General features: G+C 43.5%; 1 protein-coding gene across 1 annotated transcript in view; it reads left to right on the top strand.

Annotated features, from left to right (window-relative positions):
- Positions 1-26234, top strand: part of cpsf1 (cleavage and polyadenylation specific factor 1) — a 110750-nt gene that overhangs the window by 21190 nt on the left and 63326 nt on the right. The window contains exons 8-17 of the mRNA XM_067968829.1: positions 5016-5155; positions 6773-6883; positions 8428-8521; positions 12951-13038; positions 14201-14323; positions 18950-19001; positions 19491-19585; positions 21713-21787; positions 22628-22708; positions 25800-25901. Of these exons, the coding sequence (XP_067824930.1) occupies positions 5016-5155; positions 6773-6883; positions 8428-8521; positions 12951-13038; positions 14201-14323; positions 18950-19001; positions 19491-19585; positions 21713-21787; positions 22628-22708; positions 25800-25901 (961 nt within the window). The remainder of the gene's footprint in view (positions 1-5015; positions 5156-6772; positions 6884-8427; positions 8522-12950; positions 13039-14200; positions 14324-18949; positions 19002-19490; positions 19586-21712; positions 21788-22627; positions 22709-25799; positions 25902-26234) is intronic.

The following is a 26234-nucleotide window of genomic DNA, read 5'->3' as shown; positions in this document are numbered from 1 at the left end:
GCCGAGACAGAATAGATAGAGAGAAACTGTTCCCATTGGTGGAAGGGTCAAGAACCAGAGGGATAGATTTAAGGTGATTGGCAAAAGGACCAAAGGTGACATGAGGAAAAACTTTTTTACACAGCAAGTGGTTGTGATCTGGAATGCACTGCCCGAGGGGGTGGTGGAGGCAGATTCAATTGTGTCCTTCAAAAGGGAACTGGATAAGTACTTGAAAGGAAAAAAATTGCAGGACTACGGGGATAGGATGGGGGAGCGGGACTAGCTGGATTGCTCGTGCATTGGGCCGGCGCGGACTCGTTGGTCGAATGGCCTCCTTCCGTGCTGTACCCTTTCCATGATTCTATGATTTCATCTCCACTACTGTATCCGGGAATCTCTCCTACGTGTTCATCACTCTTTGTGTATGAAACATTCGTAACCAAGCCTGGAGCTACAAGGTTCAAGGTGGATTGGGCCTTAAGTGGTCTCTAAGACAAATTGTAGTGCTAAGTCCTTTTTGGTAGTTGTTTGTGCAATATCCAGCCTGGCTTAGAACATAAGGAATAGGAGCAGGAGTAGGCCAATCGACCCCTCGAGCCTGCTCCGCCATTCAATAAGAACATAAGAAATAGGAGCAGGAGTAGGCCAATTGGCCCCTCGAGCCTGCTCCGCCATTCAATAAGATCATGGCTGATCTGATCCTAACCTCAAATCTAAATTCATGTCCAATTTCCTGCCCGCTCCCCGTAACCCCTAATTCCCTTTACTTCTAGGAAACTGTCTATTTCTGTTTTAAATTTATTCAATGATGTAGCTCCCACAGCTTCCTGGGGCAGCAAATTCCACAGACCTACTACCCTCTGAGTGAAGAAGTTTCTCCTCATCTCAGTTTTGAAAGAGCAGCTCCTTATTCTAAGATTATGCCCCCTAGTTCTAGTTTCACCCATCCTTGGGAACATCCTTACCCCATCCACCCGATCAAGCCCCTTCACAATCTTATATGTTTCAATAAGATCGCCTCTCATTCTTCTGAACTCCAATGAGTAGAGTCCCAATCTACTCAACCTCTCCTCATATTTCCACCCCCTCATCCCCGGGATTAACCGAGTGAACCTTCTTTGTACTGCCTCGAGAGCAAGTATGTCTTTTCTTAAGTATGGAGACCAAAACTGTATGCAGTATTCCAGGTGCGGTCTCACCAATACCTTATATAACTGCAGCAATACCTCCCTGTTTTTATATTCTATCCCACGAGCAATAAAAGCCAACATTCCGTTGGCCTTCTTGATCACCTGCTGCACCTGCAAACTAGCTTTTTGATCTTCTTGCACAAGGACCCCCAGATCCCTTTGTACTGCAGTACTTTCCAGTTTCTCGCCATTAAGATAATAACTTGCTCTCTGATTTTTCCTGCCAAAGTGCATAACCTCACATTTTCCAATATTGTATTGCATCTGCCAAATCTCCGCCCACTCACCCAGCCTGTCTATATCCCCTTGTAGGTTTTTTATGTCCTCCTCACTCTCTACTTTCCCTCCCATCTTTGTATCATCTGCAAACTTTGATATGTTACACTCGGTCCCCTCCTCCAAATCGTTAATATAGATTGTAAAGAGTTGGGGACCCAGCACCGACCCCTGCGGAACACCACTGGCTACTGGTTGCCAGTCCGAGAATGTACCATTTATCCCAACTCTCTGCTTCCTGTTAGATAACCAATCCTCCACCCATGCCAGAATATTACCCCCAATCCAGTGATTCTTTATCTTGAGCAATAATCTTTTATGTGGCACCTTGTCGAATGCCTTCTGGAAGTCCAAATACACTACGTCCACTGGTTCCCCTTTATCCACCCTGTACATTATATCCTCAAAGAACTCAAGCAAATTTGTCAGACATGACTTCCCCTTTGTAAAGCCATGCTGACTTTGTCCTATTAAATTATGTTTATCCAAATGTTCTGCTACTGTCTCCTTAATAATAGACTCCAAAATTTTACCCACCACAGATGTTAAGCTAACTGGTCTATAATTTCCAGCCTTAAAGTTCTATAAAGTTTGATGTAGGTCACAGCTTCAGTACCAGTAATGAACTCATGGAAATATAGGTACAGATGCAGATTTTTAATTGAATATATGACCAGTACCTATAACTGCTGACTTGCACGCTCCACAGCTGCCCTGCTCCAAAAAAAGCAGGGTGAGAAAGAGACACTAAGAGTTAAGGACTGAAGGGGAAATTAGAACAACATGGGATAGAGATTGGGGAATTGGAGATCACGGGAAGGGGGGAATAATGAGGAGTGGGAGGTGGGAGCTAGAAATGGAAATTACAGATCATTGAGAGATATTAGTTTTTGGGACCAGGCAGTAGTTTTTGGGCTGTACAGTATTTTCCAGTGCTGTGTTGCTATGAAATGGAAGATCGCTGCTAACCCTCACCCCTGTTGCTGGAAAAGTAGTTCTGCCTATGTAGATTTTTAAAATCAAACGCAACTTACAAACCAACTGGTGTGTTTTATACACAGGCAGGACATAATGCTTATTTTACTGTAGACCCCGACTGTTAATTATTGATTGCACTCAAATGTTTTGCCATATCAGCAGGCACTGATTTATTTCATTTAGCAGTTGACTTCCTTAATCATAGTATCATGCAGCACAGAAGGAGGCCATTCGGCCTATCGTGCCTGTGCCGGCTCTTTGAAAGGCCTATCCAGTTAGTCCCACCCCCCTGCTCTTTCCCTGTACCTCTGCAAATTTTTCCTTTTCAAGTATTTATCCAATTCCCTTTTGAAAGTTACGACTGAATCTGCTTCCACTTCCCTTTCAGGCAGTGAATTCCAGATCATTACAACTCGCTGCGTTTATATAAAAAAAAATCTCCTCATTTCCCCGTTGGTTCTTTTACCAATTACCTTAAATGGATGGGGAATATATTTAAGATGAGAAATCTGTGTTGTCACAGTGACTGACTGGGAGGGTTTTAACTAAATTGTTCTGCATCACAATTCATTGGACTTGCCTAGTTACAACACTGAATCCAATATAACCTCGTCATACACAAGTGTAGTCATCAGTATCAACAACCAAGAGATATGCTGTTAAGTTCTTTTTGCTGAGTGTGTTTCTTTCTGGATACAGGGAAGGTTTTGTATTCCTAACAGCATTGTGGGAGAACCGTCACCACACGGACTGCAGCGGTTCAAGAAGGCGGCTCACCACCACCTTCTCGAGGGCAATTAGGGATGGGCAATAAATGCCGGCCTTGCCAGCGACGCCCACATCCCGTGAACGAATTTAAAAAAATACTCCCTTTTTCTAGTTTTCTTCCTTCATCTTATGAAGGCGTTGACTTGGGGGATAGGGTTCCACAGGCATCAGCAGCTCTCCACTACCTCCCTGAAACGGCCAGTCTGCACGTATGAACCCCGACTATCGTCGGGGAGCAGCGCTGCCAAGCCCGACCCTCCCTGAACTCCGGATCATTTTATCCCTTCCTGAGCCTATTTACAGTGTCCCAACTCAGCTAATCGTACTAATCAGTATCACTAAGCTACTGGTTCTGTGTTTGGAGACTAGTTTTATTTTAACTTTCAGTTGGAAAGCAGCCTGGGAAACATTCATGTGGATTCAATCCCACAGTTACCAGGTGTTGTGTTAGCTGCCCCTGAATTATGTTTGAAGGGGAGAAACGAGGCTAATTTGATCCCCTACGAAGCCTAGTGCCTCAAGGCTACGTGTAGTGTCCCCACTCCAGTCATTTTGCCCACTGAGCCTTCAGAGGAGAATTAGAAACGTTTCACGTTTTGTGACTCCACAGATCCTGCTCTTTTTTTTCTTTGCAAGCTTGGTTTGACTGTAGGGTGTGTATTTTTCCACCTCCTCGACTTGTACCATCAGTACGATACTGCAAAAAAAAACAATTCATGAGTAGCTACTTTTCACCCTTTGTTTCATATTGTTCAAGGAAATAAATCAGCCGAAAGCTCCAGGATTTTGAGCGTGCTGAAATGTCACTTGGCAGCGCTGCCCTTTCAGTAGATTAAATTATCGGTAATCGCTTTGCTTTACATCAGAGACAATTGATTTTTATATGTCTGCAAAACGTGAACAGAGAGAAGCATCATTAATAATCAATGCAGTTACACAGCAGTGGGCTGCATCAGTATCTGTTCCATTCTAATCAGTGACATTGTTGGTATGCACGTTAGGTGTAGACAGCCTAAGAGCAGAAATAGAATCCCTAGCTGCTGCACCCATGATAGAAATCCATTCATTACCTATATAGATGAAATTGAAATAAAACCATTATAGAAAGGATCAATTATATAATTGAAACAAAACCAGAAGATGCTGGAAATACCATCCTGTCCGTCGGCATCTGAAACGACAGAGGACAGGCTAAGTTTTGGGCCGAGATCCTTCATCAGAACTGTTCTTGTGTTTAAGCTCAGCGCCACCACATTTCAATTTGTGTTCTTTCCCCCTCTCCTCTGACGGTGCGCGCTTTATTGTTGGCTACAGTTTCACGGGTGCCACAAATGTCAATTATTCACGTGGGAACGTCAACAGTGAGCATGGCATCACAGTGGAGCGCGATCTTGTTCGTGCGCCTCCGCTTCCAACGGGTTGGTGGGGAGGTGGTAGGGGGCAGTCGCTAACCAGAGGCAATGAGACGAATTGTAGGCCCAATCTGCTGCCCCAGCTGAGATCCGTTAACTCAGCACAGACCAGAGATCGAACCTGAGTCTTTCCCAGTCTGTTTGGCTGAGTTAATTCCTCAGTGTCAAGGGAACCACTTTCTCTTTATTTTTTAAAAAGTCTATTTCCCCCCTCTCCAGAATCATCTATTGTCAGATTGAAAAATCTTGTCAACCCAATTTGTTTGCATGTAAAACACCCTTGGTTTGATGTTCTGCTAAAATTATTTTATTTTTCGTTCCCTGTTACTGGTATCTTCTGGTGAAAGGTTTTAAAAATAGTGAGAGGAGTGTGCTTTCTATTGTAAATTTCTCCCCTTTCTGTTTCCAGTCGTGTAGCAGTGCGCCAGGACACCTGCAGTATTGTTGCCATCTCTTTAAATATCATGCAGAAGGTCCATCCTGTCATCTGGTCACTGAGCAACCTGCCATTCGACTGCACCCAAGCTCTGGCAGTACCAAAACCCATAGGTGAGCAAATGAATGGATGAGGAGCTGTCAATGAATGCTCGAGATTGTGTGTGTGCGCGCGCGCGTGTGTGCGCGCGCGCGTGTGTGCGCGCGTGTGCGTGCGCGTGTGTGCTCGCGCGTGTGTGCGGAGTTTTGTAATACAATGTACCAAGCTTGGTGTCATCTGACCATACTTTCTAATTTATCTTGCACTGTCTACTCGTTTCATTCCTGCTGGTGTCCTATGCTAGTGGCCTTGGCTCTTGCAATGGTCAGCAATTCACTCCTCCACTATTTTGGGTCCAAATAAAACTCCCCACACATAGCCTGATTACTGAATGTTTTGGTAAACCTCAGAATAAACTTGCGCAACATCTTAGAGAATGTGTGAGGAAGCCTGACTCCTGGTGTATGCCTCTACAGAAAACTAGTGGCAAAGTGAAACCAATCAGTTCCCAAGTAATCTCTAGACAAATGGCTGCACTTACTGACTCAGTTCCCAGGTACACCACAGTGTGCTTTGTTACCTTATGAATGTGCTGCAGTTTTATCGACCCCAGGGCTGGATAAGGAACAGGTTTAAGCAAGGAGTTGTTAATATTTCTCCCCTTTAGCTTGTCATTTGAGCGAATTAAACTTTTAAGTCATATTATCTATCAGATTGGGACTCTACTCATTGGAGTTCAGAAGAATGAGAGGCGATCTTATTGAAACATATAAGATTGTGAAGGGGCTTGATCGGGTGGATGCTGTGAGAATGTTCCCAAGGATGGGTGAAACTAGAACGAGGGGGCATAATCTTAGAATAAGGGGCTGCTCCTTCAAAACTGAGATGAGGGGAAACTTCTTCACTCAGAGGGTGGTAGGTCTGTGGAATTTGCTGCCCCAGGAAGCTGTGGAAGCTACATCATTAAATAAATTTAAAACAGAAATAGACAGTTTCCCAGAAGTAAAGGGAATTAGGGGTTACGGGGAGCGGGCAGGAAATTGGACATGAATTTAGATTTGAGGTTAGGATCAGATCAACCATGATCTTATTGAATGGCGGAGCAGGCTCGAAGGGCTGATTGGCCTACTCCTGCTCCTATTTCTTATTTCTTATGTTCTTATCTATTTTCTTTTGTGTTCTCCTCCCTAGCCATGATTTGTATCATGCACCATTCCCCAGCTCGGGGTGGGCAAGCAACCCGCTTCCAGTCAGGCCTTGTGATGTTTCCGCTATGTAAATAACAATGCACAGGAACATGTGGGAGTGGAGTGTGTGGCTCTTTCAGGTTCCTCCTCCATCCCCATGTCCTGCAAGGGAGTGACTCTGGCCACTCTGTACTCCCCTATTAATCCATGACTCAGATCAGAAAGTTAACATAGAGTATCTCTGGGTCAAGAATGGACCTCAGGCCAACTGCAACAAATGATGGGTTTCTACATGTGCCGGGAACCCGGCTGACCAAAAAACACTCCCTTGTGTGTGTGGTGAGGGTGAGCTCTCTCTCCATAACATGATGTTCTATATAATGCTGCCATCACTCTTCATTTTGGAGTGTCATTTGTACTTCTTTTGTGTGACTTTATTGTGGACTGCCAGTGCCTTGTAGACCATTTTCTTTCCTTGTGATCTGGATTGCCTCCATTTTGCAGGTGGCGTGGTCATATTTGCTGTGAACTCGCTGCTGTACCTCAACCAGAGTGTCCCACCCTACGGAGTGTCCTTGAACAGCCTGACTAATGGCACAACGTCCTTCCCACTCCGTAAGTTGTCAATTTGCAGCCAGTGTTTTTCTTCACTAGTCTGGTGGGTCATTGGACGTGGAACCATATTCCCACTCTTCACTTAATCATGTATGTCCCCACATTCATCCCTAATCTGTGAATGGATGGAAAGGAGCTTGATCTATTGAAATTCTATGTAAAGGAAAGGAAGAGATCGGTCTATAGGATTAAAAAAAACTATAATTCTTTATTTTCACTCCTCCTGTCTTCTCTCTCCTTTCCTCTCTTGAAGATGTTGGTTCCTTTCTGGAATATAGTTACCCTCTGACAACTCATCAAAGTGGTATTATGTAATCTTGACCATGAAGACGGGATATTCGACCAGGCCGTGAGGTGGTGCCTTCCAGTGGAGCCCAATCCTTTCTTCCCAATGTCCATATACATGCACTTCCAGCAGGGGTCACTGGCTAGCAATCAGGAGCACCTGTTGATTTGTGTTTCTCCCCCCCCCCCCCCCCCCCCCCGACTAATCCTAACTCAGTACAGGACAGAGATCAGACCAGGGACCTTCCTGGTCCATATAGCTCTGAGCCACTAGGGGAGCTTAGTGAGCAATTCATTGGGAATCCTGTAAATTAGTGCACGGAGTGTTTCTGAGGTTGTTGATTAGGAGACTTCGAAGGTGGAAATATTCAATATTGATGAGTACACATGAGACTAAAGGGGCTTCCAATGTAAGGGATATGGGGACAGATTAAAGTTTCAAATATCTCCACTGAGACACGGTTTAAAATAAAAATCATACAATACCTAGATTGAAAGCGCATTGAAAATACCTTCCGTCAGTGTTTGAACTCTAACATTTTGATTTAATAGTAGTACTATTTTGACTTTGTCTTGGTCTCTGTCTCATCAGATTTTGCTCAGTAACTCTTGCCTCTTGAGTTAGAAGGTTATGGGTTCAGGTCCCAGTCCGGGGCACCTAATTTCAGTGCAGTACTGAGGGAGTGCTGCATTGTCTGCCTTCTCAGGTGGACTTGAAGATCCCAAGCCAATACTTGAAGAAGAGCAGGGGAGTTTTCCTGGTGTCTTGCCCTTCATTTATCCCTCAAACAACGTCACTAACACAGATTAGATCAGTAATCTCATTGCTATTTATGGGAGCTTCCTGTGTGCAAATTGGTTGCTGAGTTTCTCTACATTACAACAGCGACTACAGAACTCTATTGGCTGTGAAGCACTTTGGGACGTCCTGAGGTTGTGAGAGCTGCTATATAAATGCAAGTTCTTTTTTTTCTTTTCTGTTCTTTCCTTTTTCTTTTCTTTCTTAAATATGTGTGCATTCTGAATTTAAGCCTATAGCAAATTGTTCTGACCAGATCAGAGTCCACTTCACAACATCATCAATTAGGGTGGGATGAGGAGTGATGGATCGTACCAGGATTATAATACAGAACTAATAATTGGAACTGCGACAGATATTGGTCGTGTGACTGGGACATGTCAGACATCACAATCTATAAGGAGGCCAGCGGTGAATCAAGCATCAGAAACCCATTGCTGTGTGTGTGTGTCTCCTACAGGGATTCAGGAGGGGGTGAAGATTATGCTGGATTGTGCTCAGGCTGCCTTTGTGTCCTACGATAAAATGGTCATTTCCTTAAAGGGAGGTGAAATGTAAGTATTGGATGTTGAAGTTAGTTGTGGTCTCGGTCTGTTTCAATCTCTATGTTATGCACGGAGTGTGCTGTTTCCCTGTAATGTGAGGTGATGTAAAACTCATTAGGGTAGTTCTAAAACCCTATTTCACGCTCTTGCCCTCTTCTCCCATCTACCCTCTCTCATTCTTATAATCACTCTTAAACTGGAAACTAGAACATCTTCCCTCCCTCCTACAATTTTCAGGCCTTTAATACCCAAACTTGGTGTTGCCCAATCATCACTTTGTGATTTACCTTGTCTTCTCTTCAGCCTTGAAGGTGTTCTACATAACGAGCCTCATTTCTTCCGCTACGTTTCTAGATAAAAGACTTTTGCTCTTCACTGTCTGTCCATACATATTATTAAGAGTAGCATAGGTTGGAGTGTGTTTTGAGGATGCCACGCATCTCCAGTTTCAGGTGACATTGATGACCCTCAAGCTTTGCTCCCATAGTGTCGCCATAACCTCTGAGCTACTGCCTTGTGTCGTATGCGTTATGCGATCCATGATATATCACAGTTTGTGTATACTTTAGATAAGTTTCTTGCAATACTGAAGATCACATGAAGAATTGTGTTTCCACTTCACTCCTGCCCCCAGTACTGCCTGTAAAGTCTTCCAAGATGTCCTGATGTTCTGTCAAGTTATCCTTGGATTATGATTGGGTCTAAAACCCAGTCGGACACTGAGGAAAGCTTGAAGCAGTGAGTCAAAAAAGTGTCCTTGAAGTTGATTTGTGTAGTGCGTGCCATTGCTGGAATGTTTACCGTGGGCGATCAACAGTTAAGTTGATCTGAGGGAGTGTCGCACTGTTGGAGGTGCCGTCTTTCGTATGAGACGTTAAACTGAGGCCCTGTCTGCCCTCTCTGGTAGATGTAAAAGATCCCAGGCACTATTCGAAGGAGAATAGGGGAGTTCTCCCCAGTGTCCTGGCCAATATTTATCCCTCAATCAACATCACTAAAACAGATTATTTGGTTATTATCACATTGCTGTTGTGGGATCTTGCTGTGTGCAAATTGGCTGCCACATTTCTTACATTACAACAGTGACTAAACTTCAAAAATACTTCATTGGCTGCAAAGCGCTTTGGGACATCCTGAGGTTGTGAAAGACGCTATATAAATGCAAGTCTTTTTCTTTTTAAGTTGCCCTCTTCCAGGCAGCGAAATATTGGGACGTACCAGAGTTTCAGTGGAAAATCACTCATGATGAAGTCTATCTGATTTGCTTGTCCCATTTGACGCTCTTGAATTGTGCAGCTCCTAACTTCTTTATGAGAGCGGAATTGATTAAAGTGGACTGGGAAAATAGATTAAAGGGTAAGACGGTACATGAGCAGTGGTGTTCATTTAAGGAGTTATTTTACAACTTTCAAAGAGAATATATTCCACTGAGGATAAAAGGGTGTAAAAGAACTGACAGCCATCCGTGGCTAAGTAAAGAAATTAAGGACAGTATCCGACTAAAAACAAGAACATATAAGGTAGCCAAACTTAGTGGGAGGATAGAAGATTGGGAAGTCTTCAAAAGACAGCAAAAAGTAACTAAAGGATTGATTAAGAAAGGGAAGATAGATTATGAAAATAAATTAGCAAAAAATATAAAAACAGATAGCAAGAGTTTCTATAGGTATATAAAAAGAAAAAGGGTGGCTAAGGCAAACGTAGGTCCCTTAGAGGATGAGACCGGGAAATTAATGGTGGGAAACATGGAGATGGCAAAAATGCTGAACAAATATTTTGTTTCAGTCTTTACGGTAGAGGACACTAAGAATATCCCAACAGTGGACAAACGGGGGGCTCTAGGGGGGGGAGGAGCTAAATACGATTAAAATCACTAAGGAATTGGTACTCAGTAAATTAATGGGACTCAAGGCGGATAACTCCCCTGGACCTGATGGCTTACATCCCAGGGTCTTGAGGGAAGTGGCAGTAGGGATTGTGGATGCTTTGGTAATAATTTTCCAAAATTCTCTGGACTCGGCAAAGGTCCCGGCAGATTGGAAAACTGCTAATGTAACACCATTATTTAAAAAGGGTAGTAGGCAGAAGGCTGGAAATTATAGACCAGTTAGCCTAACATCTGTGGTGGGTAAAATTTTGGAGTCTATTATTAAGGAGACAGTAGCGGAACATTTGGATAAACATAATCAAAGTCAGCATGGCTTTACGAAGGGGGAGTCATGTCTGACAAATTTGCTTGAATTCTTTGAGGACATAACATACAGGGTGGATAAAGGGGAACCAGTGGACATAGTGTATTTAGACTTCCAGAAGGCATTCGACAAGGTGCCACATAAAAGATTATTGCTCAAGATGAAGAATCACTGGATTGGGGGTAATATTCTGGCATGGGTGGAGGATTGGTTATCTAACAGGAAGCAGAGAGTTGGGATAAATGGTTCATTCTCGGACTGGCAACCAGTAGCCAGTGGTGTTCCGCAGGGGTCGGTGCTGGGTCCCCAACTCTTTACAATCTATATTAACGATTTGGAGGAGGGGACTGAGTGTAACATATCAAAGTTTGCAGATGATACAAAGATGGGAGGGAAAGTAGAGAGTGAGGAGGACATAAAAAACCTACAAGGGGATATAGACAGGCTGGGTGAGTGGGCGGAGATTTGACAGATACAATACAATATTGGAAAATGTGAGGTTATGCACTTTGGCAGGAAAAATCAGAGAGCAAGTTATTATCTCAATGGCGAGAAACTGGAAAGTACTGCAGTACAAAGGGATCTGGGGGTCCTGGTGCAAGAAAATCAAAAAGTTAGTATGCAGGTGCAGCAGGTGATCAAGAAGGCCAATGGAATGTTGGCTTTTATTGCTCGGGGGATAGAATATAAAAACGGAGGTATTGCTGCAGTTATATAAGGTATTGGTGAGACCGCACCTGGAATACTGCATACAGTTTTGGTCTCCATACTTAAGAAAAGACATACTTGCTCTCGAGGCAGTACAAAGAAGGTTCACTCGGTTAATCCCGGGGATGAGGGGGCGGACATATGAGGAGAGGTTGAGTAGATTGGGACTCTACTCATTGGAGTTCAGAAGAATGAGAGGCGATCTTATTGAAACATATAAGATTGTGAAGGGGCTTGATCGGGTCGATGTGGTAAGGATGTTCCCAAGGATGGGTGAAACTAGAACTAGGGAGCATAATCTTAGAATAAGGGGCTGCTCTTTCAAAACTGAGATGAGGAGAAACTTCTTCACTCAGAGGGTAGTAGGTCTGTGGAATTTGCTGCCCCAGGAAGCTGTGGAAGCTACATCATTAAATAAATTTAAAACAGAAATAGACAGTTTCCTAGAAGTAAAGGGAATTAGGGGTTACGGGGAGCGGGCAGGAAATTGGACATGAATTTAGATTTGAGGTTAGGATCAGATCAGCCATGATCTTATTGAATGGCGGAGCAGGCTCGAGGGGCCGATTGGCCTACTCCTGCTCCTATTTCTTATGTTCTTATTTAGGATTGTCAATTTTCTGTTAGTGACACGTTCTAAAATCTGATTAACTATCATTCACTCAGGTTAACACAAAAACATAAGAAATAGGCCATACAGCCCCTCGAGCCTGCTCCGCCATTCAATAAGATCATGGCTGATCTCCAACCTCAACTTCACTTTCCTGCCCGATCCCCATATCTCTCGATTCCCTTGGAGTCTAAAAATCTATCGATCTCAGTCTTGAATATACGCAACAACTGAGCATCCACAGCCCTCTGGAGTAGAGAATTCCAAAGATTTACAACCCGCTGAGTGAAGAAATTCCTCCTCATCTCAGTCCTATATGGCCAACCTCTTATCCTGAGACTGTGCCTCCTATTTCTAGAGTCTCCAGCCAGGGGAAATATTCTCTCAGCATCTACCCTGTTCAGCTCTCTCAGAATCTTAGATGTCTCAATGAGATCACCTCTCATTCTTCTAAACTCCAGAGAGTACAGGCCCATTCCACTCAACAGAAACTGTTTCCAGTGGCAGAAGCGTCGGTAACCAGAGGACACAGATTTAAGGTGATCAGCAAAAGAGCCAGAGGCGACATGAGGAAACATTTTTTTATGCAGTGAGTTGTAATGATCTGGAATGCACTGCCTGAAAGGGTGGTGGAAGCAAATTCATTAGTAACTTTCAAAAGGGAATTGGTAAATACTTGAGGGGGAAAAAATTACAGGGTTACGGGGAAAGAGCAGGAGAATGGGACTAATTGGATTGCTCTTTCAAAGAGCCGGCACAGGCCCGATGGGCAGAATGGCCTCTTCCTCTGCTGTACCTACTATGATACTATGAAAACCCAATATCCAGTTTTCTGTGTCAATCTTCCAGTTGTAGACCAGGTTATGAGCACGACTTGTCTGTCCTGACTTACTGCATCTAACTGGATCTCACTGTTTGATCCCTGCAGCTATGTGTTAACCCTGATAACGGATGGAATGAGGAGTGTCCGTGCATTCCACTTTGACAAGGCAGCAGCCAGCGTTCTTACAACGTGTGTAAGTTTTAACACTTAGATTTAGTCTCTGTGGTTTTCTTTTGTGTCTGTAAATAAGTGTCACTGAATTAGTGTTTTGTAACCACTCTTTTCATCGTCCAGAATCCTGCATCCAGAATTGGCTTGAGTAGGAAGGAATGGAGGATGGGTGTCTCCATGCTTTCACCCTGCTGAATACTTTGACACTCTTAATATCCTGACCCCACGTGTATTTCTGACTCATCAAACTGCTCCCTGATCTGTCTATACTTGTGTGTGTGAGATCTGGTGTAGAAATCCTACAGTACTAGTTGAAGAGTTATTTCAGTGATATTCATAATCGGGATAAACTTGGCTTGTATTCCCTTAGGTTTACCGGATTGAGGGGGTGATCTGATCGAGTTGTTTAAAACGTTAAAAGGATTTGATAGGGTAGATACGGAGAAACTATTTCCTCTGGTGGGAGAATCGAGGGGATATAATAAAATTACAGCTAAGCTATTCAGGAGTGAAATCAGGAAGCAGTTTTCACACACAGGGTTAGTGGAAATTTGGAACTCCCTACCCCAAAGGCTGAGGATGCTGGGAGTCAATTGGTGCTTTCAAGACTGAGATCGATAGATTTTTGTTGGATAAGGGTATCAAGGGATATGGAGCAAAGACTGTCAAATGGAGTTGAGGAGCAGTTCAGTCATGATTTAATTAAATGGCGGAACAGGCTCAAGGGGCTGAATGGCCTACTCCTGTTCCTATGAATGGAGAGAGGGTCATTTTCAGCCCACCTCCCTTTTTCTCCTGGCCCTTTTGTCCTTTGGGACTCCTTTCGTCACCTGACTGACGTGGGATGCAGTGCTGTTCCCCCTCTATTCTTGAACACTATTAGGCCAAGTTATCCCAGCTTCCATACACCCCCTATTCAAATAGAATTATCTGGTAGAACTTAATCATTGGGCCAACAGTTTTCTTGTCCGCACCTGTGCAGGATAGCCCAACCTCCATTTAACTACAGCAGCATGATTGAACTGAGGAGTTCATCCTGAGAGAAATCATAGGTACATTCCTACATCCCATAACTCTCTGTGCAGCATGTTTCACCAATCCTGAGACTTTATCAAGACATGGGATTGTGGCCCTCACCAAAAAGTTGTTAAGACTGGATTAATATGATCTGTCTGTGTTCACAGATGACCACGCTGGAGCCGGGCTACCTGTTCCTCGGATCACGTTTGGGGAATTCCCTGTTGCTCAGATACACGGAGAAACTGCAGGAAGCTCCAATGGATGTTGGAAAGGATCGGGAGAAACAGGTATTAAAAACATGATTCTGCCTTTTGAGCGGAAAGCATCTACGGCAGATTGTAACTGCTGTCAGGTGCTGACCATGTTTTCCATCAAGGTATGTCAAAGGGAAAATAGTTCTCCAAGTGAAAGTACTTGCTTCTAAATGGGGACAAAATTCCTCCAGTCAAGAATTCAGGTGGAGAATGTTGATATGAGTACAAAACAGGATTTTCCACTTTGTATTCACTCTGACTTACTAAAATAATCAACAGGAAGAATTCCACGTCTGAATTCATGTTTAAAAAAGAACTCTGCTACAATCTCACACATAACGGCAAAGTTTAATGGTCCTAGTAATTATTGCTGTATAAAGTTAAGTATGCTCGTTAGGCAACTAGTTAGTGAGTTTATCTAGTGATTTGAGGGCTCCACTAGTCTCCCATTCAGAGAAAACTCAGCATATATGAGCCCTTTGAGAAATTGAAGGGAACTGTCAGAACTGATGGATTTTTGAAATTTATTTTTGGGATATGGAGCCACAGTATGCTGGTGTTGGAGGTGGTGTATATTGAGACCAATGGCATGGGCATCGATCAAGCAAACTGCTCTGTCTGCGATGGTGTCCGGTTTCTTGAGCATTGTTTCTGCATGCTTGTATCCAATTATTAAATATTTCATCACTCACCTGACTTGACCCTTGTAGATAGCAGAGAGGCTCCGAGGGAGCCAGGAGGTGAATCGTTCATCAGCGTACCCTGCTCTTATAGCTACGGCATTAATGTGGCTGATCCAGCCAAACTTCCTGGTCAATGGTGACCCCTTGGTTGTTGATTGTGGGGGCCTTGACGATGGTGCTGTTGAAGGTCATGGGGAGATGGCTGGGCTTTATCTTGTTTGAGGTGATCAATACCTGGCACTTATCTGGTGCTAATGTTACCTGCCACTTGTCAGCCCAAGCCTGAATATTATCCAGGTTCTTTTTAAGGCCAGTATGAGCTGCTTCATTATCAGAGGAGTTGTGAATGGAGATGAACACTGTGGAATTGTTGTGAAAAGTCTCACTCCTGACTTTATGATGGAGGAAAGATCATTGAAGCAGCTGAAGAATCATAGGATGGTTACAGCACAGAAGGAGGCCATTTGGCCCATCAAGCCCATGCTGGCGCTCTGCAAGAGCAATCCAGCTAGTCCCACTCCTCTGCTCTTTCTCCGTAGCCCTGCAAATTTTTTCTCCAAGTATTTATCCAATTCCCTTTTGAAAGCCACGATTGAATCTACCTCCACCACCCTTTCACACAGTGCATTCCAGATCATAACCACTCGCTGCGTAAAAAAGTTTTTCCTCATGTTGCCTCATGGTTGGGCTGAGGATGCATCCATGAGGCTGCAACGACTGGCCTCGACAACCACAGCCATCTTTCTTTGCGTTATGCAAGACTCCAGCCACTGGAGGGTTTTGCCTCTGATCCTCTTTGACTTCAGTTTTGCTAGGGCTTCTTGGTGCCATGCTGCCTTGATGTTGAGGACAGGTACTCTCGTCTCTTCTGGCATTCAGCATCCATGTCTGGATCAAGGCTATGATGAGGCCTGGAATGGTTCTGACAAAAGCCGAACTGAGCAGGTTTTATTGGGAGTAGATGTTACTTGATGACATTTTAATGACTCTTCCATCACTTTACTGAAAAGAACATAAGAATTTAAGAAATAGGAGCAGGAGTAGTCCATCCGACCCCTCGATCCGCCATTCAACAAGATCATGGCTGATCATCTACCTCAATGCCATTTTCCTGCGCCATTCCCCTATCCCTTGATGCCTTTAATATCTAGAAATCTGTCAATCTTTGTTTTGAATGTACTCAATGACTGAGCCACCACACCCTCTGGGATAGAGAATTCCAAAGATTCACCACCCTCTGAGTGAAGACATTTCTTCTCATCTCAGTCCTAAATGGCCTACCCTTTATTCTGAGACTGTGACCCCTGGTTCTAGATTCCCCAGCCAGGGGAAACATCCGCCTTGCATCTACCTTGTTGAGCCCTGTAAGAATTTTGTATGTTTCAATGAGATCACACCTCATTCTTCTAAACTCTGGAGAATACAGGCCTAGTCTACTCAATCTCTCCTCATATGACAATCCCGCCATCCCAGGAATCAGTCTGGTGAACCTTTGTTGCACTCCCTCTATGACAGATATATCCTTTCTTAGGTAAGGAGACTAAATTGTACACAAATTTCCAGGTGTGGTCTCACCAAGACCCTGTATAATTGCAGTAAGACATCGTTACTCCTGTACTCAAATCCTCTTGTAATAAAAGCCAACATACCATTTGCCTTCCTAATTGCTTGCTGCACCTTTCACCTTTCAGTGACTCATGTACAAGGACACCCAGGTCCCTTTGAATATCAACATTTCCCAATCTCTTACCATTTAAAAAATACTCTGCATTTCGGTTTTTCCTACCAAAGTGGATAACTTCACATTTTTCTACATTATATTCCATCTGCCATGTTCTTGCCCCTTGAAGCATCTTTGCATCTTCCTCACAACTCACATTCCCACCCAATTTTGGGTCATCAGCAAACTTGGAAATATTACATCCAAATCATTGATATAGATTGTGAATAGCTGGGGTCCAAGCACCGATCCCTGCGGTGCCCACTAGTCACAGTCTGCCAACCTGACAAAGGCTCGTTTATTCCTACTCTCTGTTTTCTGTCTGTTAACCAATTCTCGATCCATGCCAGTATATTCCTGTTTGGGACTTTATCGAAAGCCTTCTGAAAATCCAAATACACCACATCCACTGAGTTCATCCTTATCTATTCTACTAGTTACATTCTCAAAGAACTCCAATAGGTTTGTCAAACATGATTTCCCTTTCATAATTCCATGTTGATTCTGCCAAATCCTATTAATTTCTAAGTGTCCTGTTATCACATCCTTTATATTAGATTCTAGAATTTTCCCTACTACTGATGTCAGGCTAACAGGTCTGTCGTTCCCTGTTTTCTCTCTCCCTCCTTTCTTAAATAGTGGGGTTACATTTGCCACCCTCCAATCTTCAGGGACCGTTCCAGAATCTATAGAATTTTGGAAGATGACAACCAATTCATCCACTCTCTCTATAGCCACCTCTTTCAAAACCCTGGGATGTAGATCATCAGGTCCTTGGGATTTATCGACTTTCAGTCCCATTAATTTCTCTAGTATTTTTTTGCTAATACTAATTTCTTTCAGTTCCTCATTCTCGCCAGGCCTTTGGTCCTCTAATATTATTGGAAGGTTTTTTGTGTCTTCTTCCGTGAAGACAGACACAAAGTATTTGTTTAATTTCTCTGCCATTTCCTTATTCCCCATTATAAATTCTCCCGTCTCTATCTGTAAGGGACCCACATGTGCCTTTGCCAGTCTTTTCCTTTTTACATACCTATGGAAGCTTTTACAGTCCGTTTTTATGTTTCTCGCTAGTTTACCCTCATTCTATTTTCCCTTTCTTTATCAATTTCTTGGTCCTCCTTTGCTGAATTCTAAAATGCTCCCAATCCCCAGGCTTACTGCTTTTTCTGGCAACTTTATATGCCTCTTTCTTTGATTTAATACTATCTTTAATTTCTCTTGTTAGCCACGGTTGGACCACTTTTCCTGTTGAGTTTTTGTGCCTTAAAGGAATATATATTTGTTGCAAATTATGTATTCATTCTTTAAATGCTAGCCATTGTCTGTCCACTGTCATACCTTTTAATGTGGTTCCCCAGTCAACCACAGCCACGATGATGTAGCGGAGGCTGAAAGGGCAGTATTTGCCTGGGTTTGATTGGTCCCGTTTTCCTTTGTGGATAGAACATACCTGGGCAATCTTGTTGTGTAGATGCCATGTCAATGCTGTACTGGAACAGCTTTGACAGTGGAGCAGGTAGCTGTGTTGCACAGCTCTTCCATATTACCGCCAGATTAAAAGTGAAACTTGGTTAAAGTGGCGAGATTAAAATGGAGGATCCCCAGCTTTTATTTTTGTTCTCCGTATGTGGGCGACACTGGCATTTATTGCCCATACCCTGAGAAGGTGGTGATGGGCTGCCTTAAACTTACATCAATTGTTTTATACCCGAGTAGTTTACTAGATCACTTCAGAGGGCAATAAGAGTCAACCATATAGTGGGGACTGGAGTTACGTGTAGGGGTGGCAGCTTCGCCTCCCTAAAGGCTATTAGTGAACCAGTTGTGTTTTGTACAACAATAACATCTTCCGTGGTCATTTTCTTTTTCTGGTGCTAGTTCACAAATGACCAGATTTCAGTTTTTCACCTTGCCGTGGTTGGATTTATATATGTATGTCAGGTGAGGACTGATTGAGCTCGGCTTCGATACTCTCCTTGGTTGAATATCCTGCTGATACTCCCATGTCCAGGTTTACATAGAAGAATGGCCAGGACCTTGTGCCCCCAACAAGAGTCAGTGCTCTCTGGGCAGAAAATTAGGGGAGGGAGAAAGAACAGCAGGTGTGGAAGAGGCGCACAGTGGGAGCGGAGATTTTGGGCAATAGTTGAGACAGGCCATGTGGAAAATCAGGATTAATGAGTTTAACTTCCAGACTGCAATAACCCAGAAATTAACTTGACCCTGATTGGTTGGATTTGTTTTGTTCTGCAGGAAGAACCACCCAATAAAAAGAAGCGCTTGGATTTATCGGCGGGCTGGATCGGTGAGTATCGCCTCGGTCCCTCGGCCATTTTCACTTGCACGTCACGAGTTATCCCATGGTGTGTCCCATTGCACTGCGATGTAATCTACACAAGCAGCGCTACATGCAGTGATTTAAGCTCGATGTTCATGTAATTAAATCAAATGGCACGGTATTGTTTGATTTCAGGATACATGATTTGATGGTGGAAGCCTGCAGTCCCTCATGGTACCCGCCTCTTTTTCCATTCCCCTCCCACCGAAGGCAGAGAAGGATGGGGAGATATGAAGGAGGAGGATTCCCGCTCTTTCTCCACCCCCCCCCCCCCCCCCCCCCAACGCTGTCCTCTTTGACACGTTCCAACAATCAGTTAGAATGCTGTCTGCTCACACACTCTGCTGGGCAATGACACTTGTCCAGGAGCAGGGTGGGGGAAAGAGCTGTAGGAAAAGAGAGTAAACACATTTTATAGATAAAGAACTCGCTGGTTATTCTTTTTTTACATTCCAGCTGGTGATGTCGCTTTACTGGATGACATGGATGAGATTGAAGTATATGGGAACGAGGCCCAGTCAGGCACTCAGCTGGCCACCTATTCCTTTGAGGTAGGATCCGATTTGCTGGGTGTCACAGCTAACCGATAGGGTACTGAAACCCTTCACAACTTTCACAGTACAAAGTTGTCATCTCATTTATATGAATTAATGTGACATAATGAAACTGTATAGTTATATCTATGATTCAACATGTAAATCTGGAGCAGAGCGCTCCCACATGCCAAGTTATTCTAATTGCATAATTTTCACTGGGGTGAGCAGGGAGGGGGAGATATAAACCTCAGGTTTTTTTGATGCAGGATCACTTTTCTGTCACTGGAAGTAGATGCATTTTGTGATATTCTGAGGCAGAAAATGAAGTTTGAATCCTGGCAAAGTCATAAAGGAAGAGAAACGAACAGTGGAAATACAAAGTAAATGAACAGTCTACAGGGAATGATGCAGGAGAGGGATTTGGGGGTTTTAGTCGAAATCACCCTTAAGCCATCAGCACCGTGTTCAGCGGTGATGAAAAAAGTAAAAATGAGCTCAAGCCCATGGATTCAAGGAAAGGTGAATATACCTGTTAGGTATAATTTTTCATGAAGAGGGTGGGAAACATTTCGAGTAACCCAAGCCAGAGAGGCGTAACTATTGAGAGGGTGATGGATACATTTTATGGCAGATGGATCTATTGAGGGGCAGAGGTAGGTTGGCAGTTCAGAAATCTGTGACCTTTGGGACTGGCCCAATGGTGGAGATAGTTTTTTCTCCTTTATAATTCTGTGTTCTTAAGGAAATTGGGACATAGGGATTGTGGAGTGGACTAGTTTGTCTAGTGATGCATCGTAGAAAATGAGAGCAAGAATAGGCCGTTCGGCCCTTCGGGCCTGCTCCGCCATTCAAAGTGATCACGACTGATCATCTAACTCAGTACCCTGTTCCTGATTTTCTTCCCCATATCCCTTGATCCCTTTAGCATTAAGAAATATATCTATCTTCTTGAATATATTTAATGACTTGGCCTCCACTGCCTTCTGTGGTAGAGAATTCCACAGGTTCACCACCCTCTGAGTGAAGAAATTTCTCCTCATCTCTGTTCTAAATGGCATACCCTGTATCCTGAGACTGTGACCCCTGGTTCTGGATTCCCCAGCCATCGGGAACATCCTCCCTGCATCTAGTCTGTCTAGTCCTGTTAGAATTTTATATGTTTCGATGAGATCACCTCTCATTCTTCTAAACTCTAGTGAATATAGGCCTAGTCGACCCAATCTCCCCTCATACGTCAGTCCTGCCATCCCAGGAATCAGTCTGATAAATCTTTGTTGCACTCCCTCCATGGCAAGGACATCCTTCCTCAGATAAGGAGACCAAAATTGCACACAATACTCCAGATGTGGTCTCACCAAGGCCCTGTATAACTGCAGTAATACGTCCCTGTTCCTGTACTCAAATCTTCTTGCAATGAAGGCCAACATACCATTCGCCTTCCTAACTGCTTGCTGCACCTGAATGCTCGCTTTCAGCGACTGGTGTACAAGGACACCCAGGTCTCAGTGCACCTCCCCTTTTCCCAATCTATCACCATTGAGATAATAATCTGTCTTTCTGTCATAACTGTGGTATCCTGGAGCTTGCTTGATTACCTTAGTGAATTGGGGGAGGAGGTGAAGATTGTCCAGTTATTCCTGAAATTAGCCACTGGCTTATTGCCACCCCAGAGGGTTAGCATTTGTAGTTGTTTGGGAAGTGTGGTGTACAAGGTCGGACCAGGTAATGGATAGGGTGAGCATTGATGGACCCGAGGGCCTTCCTCACCTTTTTATGTGTTTTCATATGTTCAGTAACAAACAGCTATTTGCAAATTACTGAGGATGTGAAAGTGTTGTCATTTGTCAAGTTTACCCATAAATACATTTGTGCCAATTGGTGTAAAAAGAGAGACCAGTACAGTTATACAACGCCTCATCATGTCTGTCAAACATTTAAAAGCTCTTCACATACATTGAATTACTTTCAGAGTAACCTCAGTATGGCACTGCTAGCCTAGATTACATGCTCAAGTCCCTTTGTGGGCTTACACCCAGAATCTTGAACCACAAAAAGCTGGTTTTGATTGATTGTGTTTAGAAACGACCCCAGGGTTCAAGCTGCCTGCACTGTCTGAATGATGTCCCTCCTGTCTTTCTGCAGGTCTGCGACAGTATATTGAATATTGGTCCTTGTGTAAATGCTTCAATGGGAGAACCTGCTTTCCTTTCCGAAGAGGTGAGTGTGAACCTGTTGCTGAGAAGAAAAGTAAACATGCAGCAGGTCCAACAGTATCTGAGGGAGGGGGGTGGTGAAGGAAAGGACGGTTTGACATATTGCATAGAGACCCTTTGCTAGAACTGAGAAAGGGAGCCAGGCCGAGAGTTTTATAGACCAAAAGAAAATGGGATGGAGCGAGTACCTGGAACCTCTCACCTTTGCAGGGTCAGATTAATAAAAATGAGTGCAAATCCATGCAAGCTTGAGAGTGTCCCAAGTGACTGTTCTGATGCTGTTGGTTTGTGGTTGCTGGTCTAGCCCCACTGTTTGCTTTGGAGCTAGGTCTCTGGTACAAGATGAAGCTAGGCTTCCCAGCTCATTGTGAAATAGTAAAGTGTGAGTGACTACTTCTAGAGCTAAAGCCTTGGGGCTCCCAGCACAGACAGACAGTTCAAAGCTGAAGTCCTACAGTTGACAGACATTAACACTTGGCTGCCTTTTACTTTGTGTTGTTCAAACTCTTAAATGGGGGACTGCACGGTGATCTCATACTCCGTCTCCGGCAGGTGGAAATGGAAGAGAAAGTCGCTCCTGTCTGGGACTGTTGTGGAGCAGCACTAACTGCAGCTTCTGGCACTTACCAGTCCAGTCCACAGTCCCTCTCCCACCCCTCCACACTCTTACCTAATGTGGGGAGCATGGTGGCAACAACAGAATGTGGACTGGAACAATCCACGCCTATTCTGTAAATTGCAATTTGATAGAAGCGCTATAAGTATTTCTTAACTCAAGTGATACGTAGGTGATTTTTGCATTCTGTTTCAATTGCACTCTGTTTAACCTTGCACTTCATTTTAGTTTCAGAATAATCCAGAACCAGACTTGGAGATAGTTGTGTGTTCAGGATATGGAAAGAATGGTGCACTCTCCGTTCTACAGGTAATGGACTGTAGCTAGCCTCCTAGTATCGGCTGGATAGTTTGACGATAAAAAGCTTGTAATCTGACTTACAATCCCGCTCTAACCTCTCTCTGTCTGTCTTCATTATCTTATGGATGCTACTATGGTCAGAGCTTTCCTCTTGTTTCTCCTAAGCTCTTTTTAAAAAAAAAAGCCGCTCAACACTCTCTCTCTTCCCTGCATCTTCACTGTGTTGAAATCAAGACTCATCGCACAGTCTCCTACTCATACTCAAAACTGGAACTCCTCTTCATGATTGACCTCTCCTATTCTTTTCAACCTTGTCCTGCACAATGGGGCTTGGCCCTGCCACTGAGTTTCTTAATTTAAAAAAAAACATGCACAGGCACTCCCACAATGACTCAGTGAATTTATTCAAAAAGTAGCTTAGTCACTCTGACCAGATTCCCCAGGTTTGATCGCTGGTTGATGCTGAGTTAGCTGACCTTATTCGGACTGGCAGCGCTATAGTTGGCTCCAGTCCATGTTAAAAATTCTCATGTGTGGATGTCAGGTGAGGCCAGGATTGGACAAGGCTGTGATGCCCACATGGTTGAACAGCTTGCTAATGGTCATCGTTAAGGTCCACATGGGTGAGCTACTGAAGGATGAGCTCTGCCCAAGGAACTTGGAGGAGAGTCGATGCCTTTAGGAGGGGTGGATATTGCCACGGGAAAAGTACAATACTGGCCATTGAATTTTTTGTTGGTTCCCAGTTTATGCTGAGTTACCTAATCTCAGACAGGCGAGCAATTGGTTTGCTACAATTGGTCTCAGCGTTCCTGGAGTAGGGAGACGGGAAAAAAATCAGCTGATTGTCGAAGCCTGGATGTTATATGGTAAAACAACTGAATAGTCCACAAACTTCATTTTTAAAGCGACAGATGTAGTTTTAAGTTCGGTTGGGAATGCAGTTAAGGTGAAGGGACAGATTGTGTGGAGGTATTTCCATGGGTTTCAGAGCTCTGCTGCTTCCATGTTGATTCCAGTTAGTTAGCAATCTGCACCAAGCAATAATCTGCTTTAGTGAGACATGACTGTTGCAGATCCTGTACCGGTGCTACATTAAATTTTGGGATTACCAGGACTATACCAGAGATCATTGGTAAAGTCTGTAAACACCCAAGGACAAAGCTGGCTATTTGTTACTCAGGTAACTCTTTGGAAAATAGTGGAATTCTAGAGTTTACCGTTTGCTTTTAGCTTTGAGCTGTAGAAGACCGTATATTGGTTGATGATTCCTGCTGTTAGAAACTATTAATGAGTGTTTCTGTTATTAAAAACTGGTTAGTTATTTCCTTCATTTGCAAGACATTTGAAGTGTGACGGCACAAAAAATCTAATGGTTCCCTGGATGTAATTGGGGCAAGGGTTCTGGAAAGCTTATGGAGCTTAATTGTGTAATAATTTTAGGAAAGTTGCTAAACAAGATTGGATAAAGCCTAGTGAGAAGAGACTGAAATCATTATGGATCTGAAATAGAAGGAATCTTTTTGTTTTGTTACAATCCTCTGTGTAGACCTGCTTTTTTCCTTTTATGGGGTTCTTGAGTAGCACCAGTAATATTGACTCTCCCATGGCTTTGTTATTAGAGGAGATGGACTATCTGGCTGTGTTTGTTGTAACAGGCTGAGAGTGTTACAGCGCTAGCACTGGACAAAGTAAGAATAGCAGGTGTTCTGGTTATAGCGTGTTTTTAGAGGTTATAATCCCACTCCTGGAGTAAATAATATCAGGCATTGCCGTTTCAGCATTACCTATTGATTTCATTGTTCTTTGGGATGTGATGTTCCCAACTCAAGGATTTTAAGATGTTATTATAGATTATGTTCATACATACTGACTTGACCATTGCCTTCCCCTTCCTATCACCCCATAGCTTAAGTGAAATAGGAACTCTTTACAGTTAGCATAAGGGTGACTGTGTCCAGCCCTTTGAGGGTTCAAACCAAGAGGTGATTATGTAGCTTTTATAGGACAGTTGCACTTTGTGCCAATTTAAAGTGATTTTTGTTTTGCCTCAGCACAAAATGTACGGTATAACTTGCTTGTGATGTTGCTCATATTGCACTTAGGCAAGTGGTGTAAAAGCACCTCGAGCACCTACTGCAGTATAACTCAAACTGGGGTGAAGCAAAAGTTCCCAAGTTGTTTTCTCAATACCACATTGCTGTAGGTCGGTACAAATCAGGATCTGCTCTTTAGAACACAATGACAGAGTTGCCATGCGGGAAAATAAGTTCTGTGCCTCCACTAGTTGCAGGAACTAAACGGTTACTTAGCTTTTAAATAAAGTTGTGAATCAGAAGGGATTTGAGGAACTCCTAACAAGTTCAAGTGCAGTGCATTGAGGATTTGTAAATGCCAGAATTCATTTATTCAGTCATGCTTCCACAGGTTCTGATCCGTTGTATAATGTACTGGTCTCAGCCCAGCTGACAAAGAGAGATCCCGGCCTTCAAACCACTTCCAACACACAGTGTTGCCGTAGGTGCATTAAAGTATTGCATCAATACACTACAGGAAAAATTGGACTAAAAACCACTATGTTCCAATTTTATGGGTTTCATTGCCTCATACTGGTCCAACCATCACTTCACCTTGATGTTATGGAGCTTTTTCCAGACACAACATAGGTTTGGAAGGACAAGGGTATTTTTTCACAGTTAAAGTGGGCAAGCCCACCATAACATTTCAACAAAGGATCCGTGAGAAATGTAAAAGTTTTGAGTGCAGCCGTCACTGCGGCCATCGCGTTTTGCATAAAGCACCAACAAATAATAATAACGCTTCAGACTTTTCAAAAATAAAGAGAAAGAAACCCAGTTATTTGCAGCTGCTTTTACTGGACCTTGAGGTAATCCAGAGGTTGTGGGGATAACGAGAGGCGGAGCCAAGCACTTGCCGAGTCTAGAGAAACGTCCAGCAACAATTATAATTCACCTCTGATTGACCTCGGGAGCTACTTACACCACTTCCCCACAGGGTGACCCTGAGAGGAACATTACAGGAGATCCAATGGTAATTATGGAAAGTAAACTAACCAGATGTGCTTTTCTTTTTCAAACAGCGAAGTATTCGCGCCCAGGTGGTCACAACCTTTGAACTTCCCGGTTGCCATGACATGTGGACGGTGATTGCCTCTGATAAGAAAGATGAGGTAAACACGAAGGTAAGCAGTAAAATTAGTTTTTAATCTTAGTTTATATTTAACTTATATTTGAACCAAAGGACGACCTTAGTTACAACAGATGTTAATGGCATGGGGTAGGGGCAAGAGAAGTTCACATACGACAACAACTTGCAATTATATCACGCCTTTAATGTAGTGAAACGTCCCAAGGCACTTCACAGGAGCGATTATCAAACAAAATTTGACACCGAGCCACATAAGGAGATATTAGGACAGGTGACCAAAAACTTGGTCAAAGAGGTAGGTTTTAAGGAGTTTCTTAAAAGAAGAGAGAGGCGGAGAGGTTTAGGGAGGGAATTCCAGAGCTTAGGG

This window comes from Heptranchias perlo, chromosome 2, assembly GCF_035084215.1.
Source record: "Heptranchias perlo isolate sHepPer1 chromosome 2, sHepPer1.hap1, whole genome shotgun sequence".
NCBI lineage: Eukaryota > Metazoa > Chordata > Chondrichthyes > Hexanchiformes > Hexanchidae > Heptranchias > Heptranchias perlo.
This window is presented reverse-complemented; position numbering and strand designations above follow the sequence as displayed.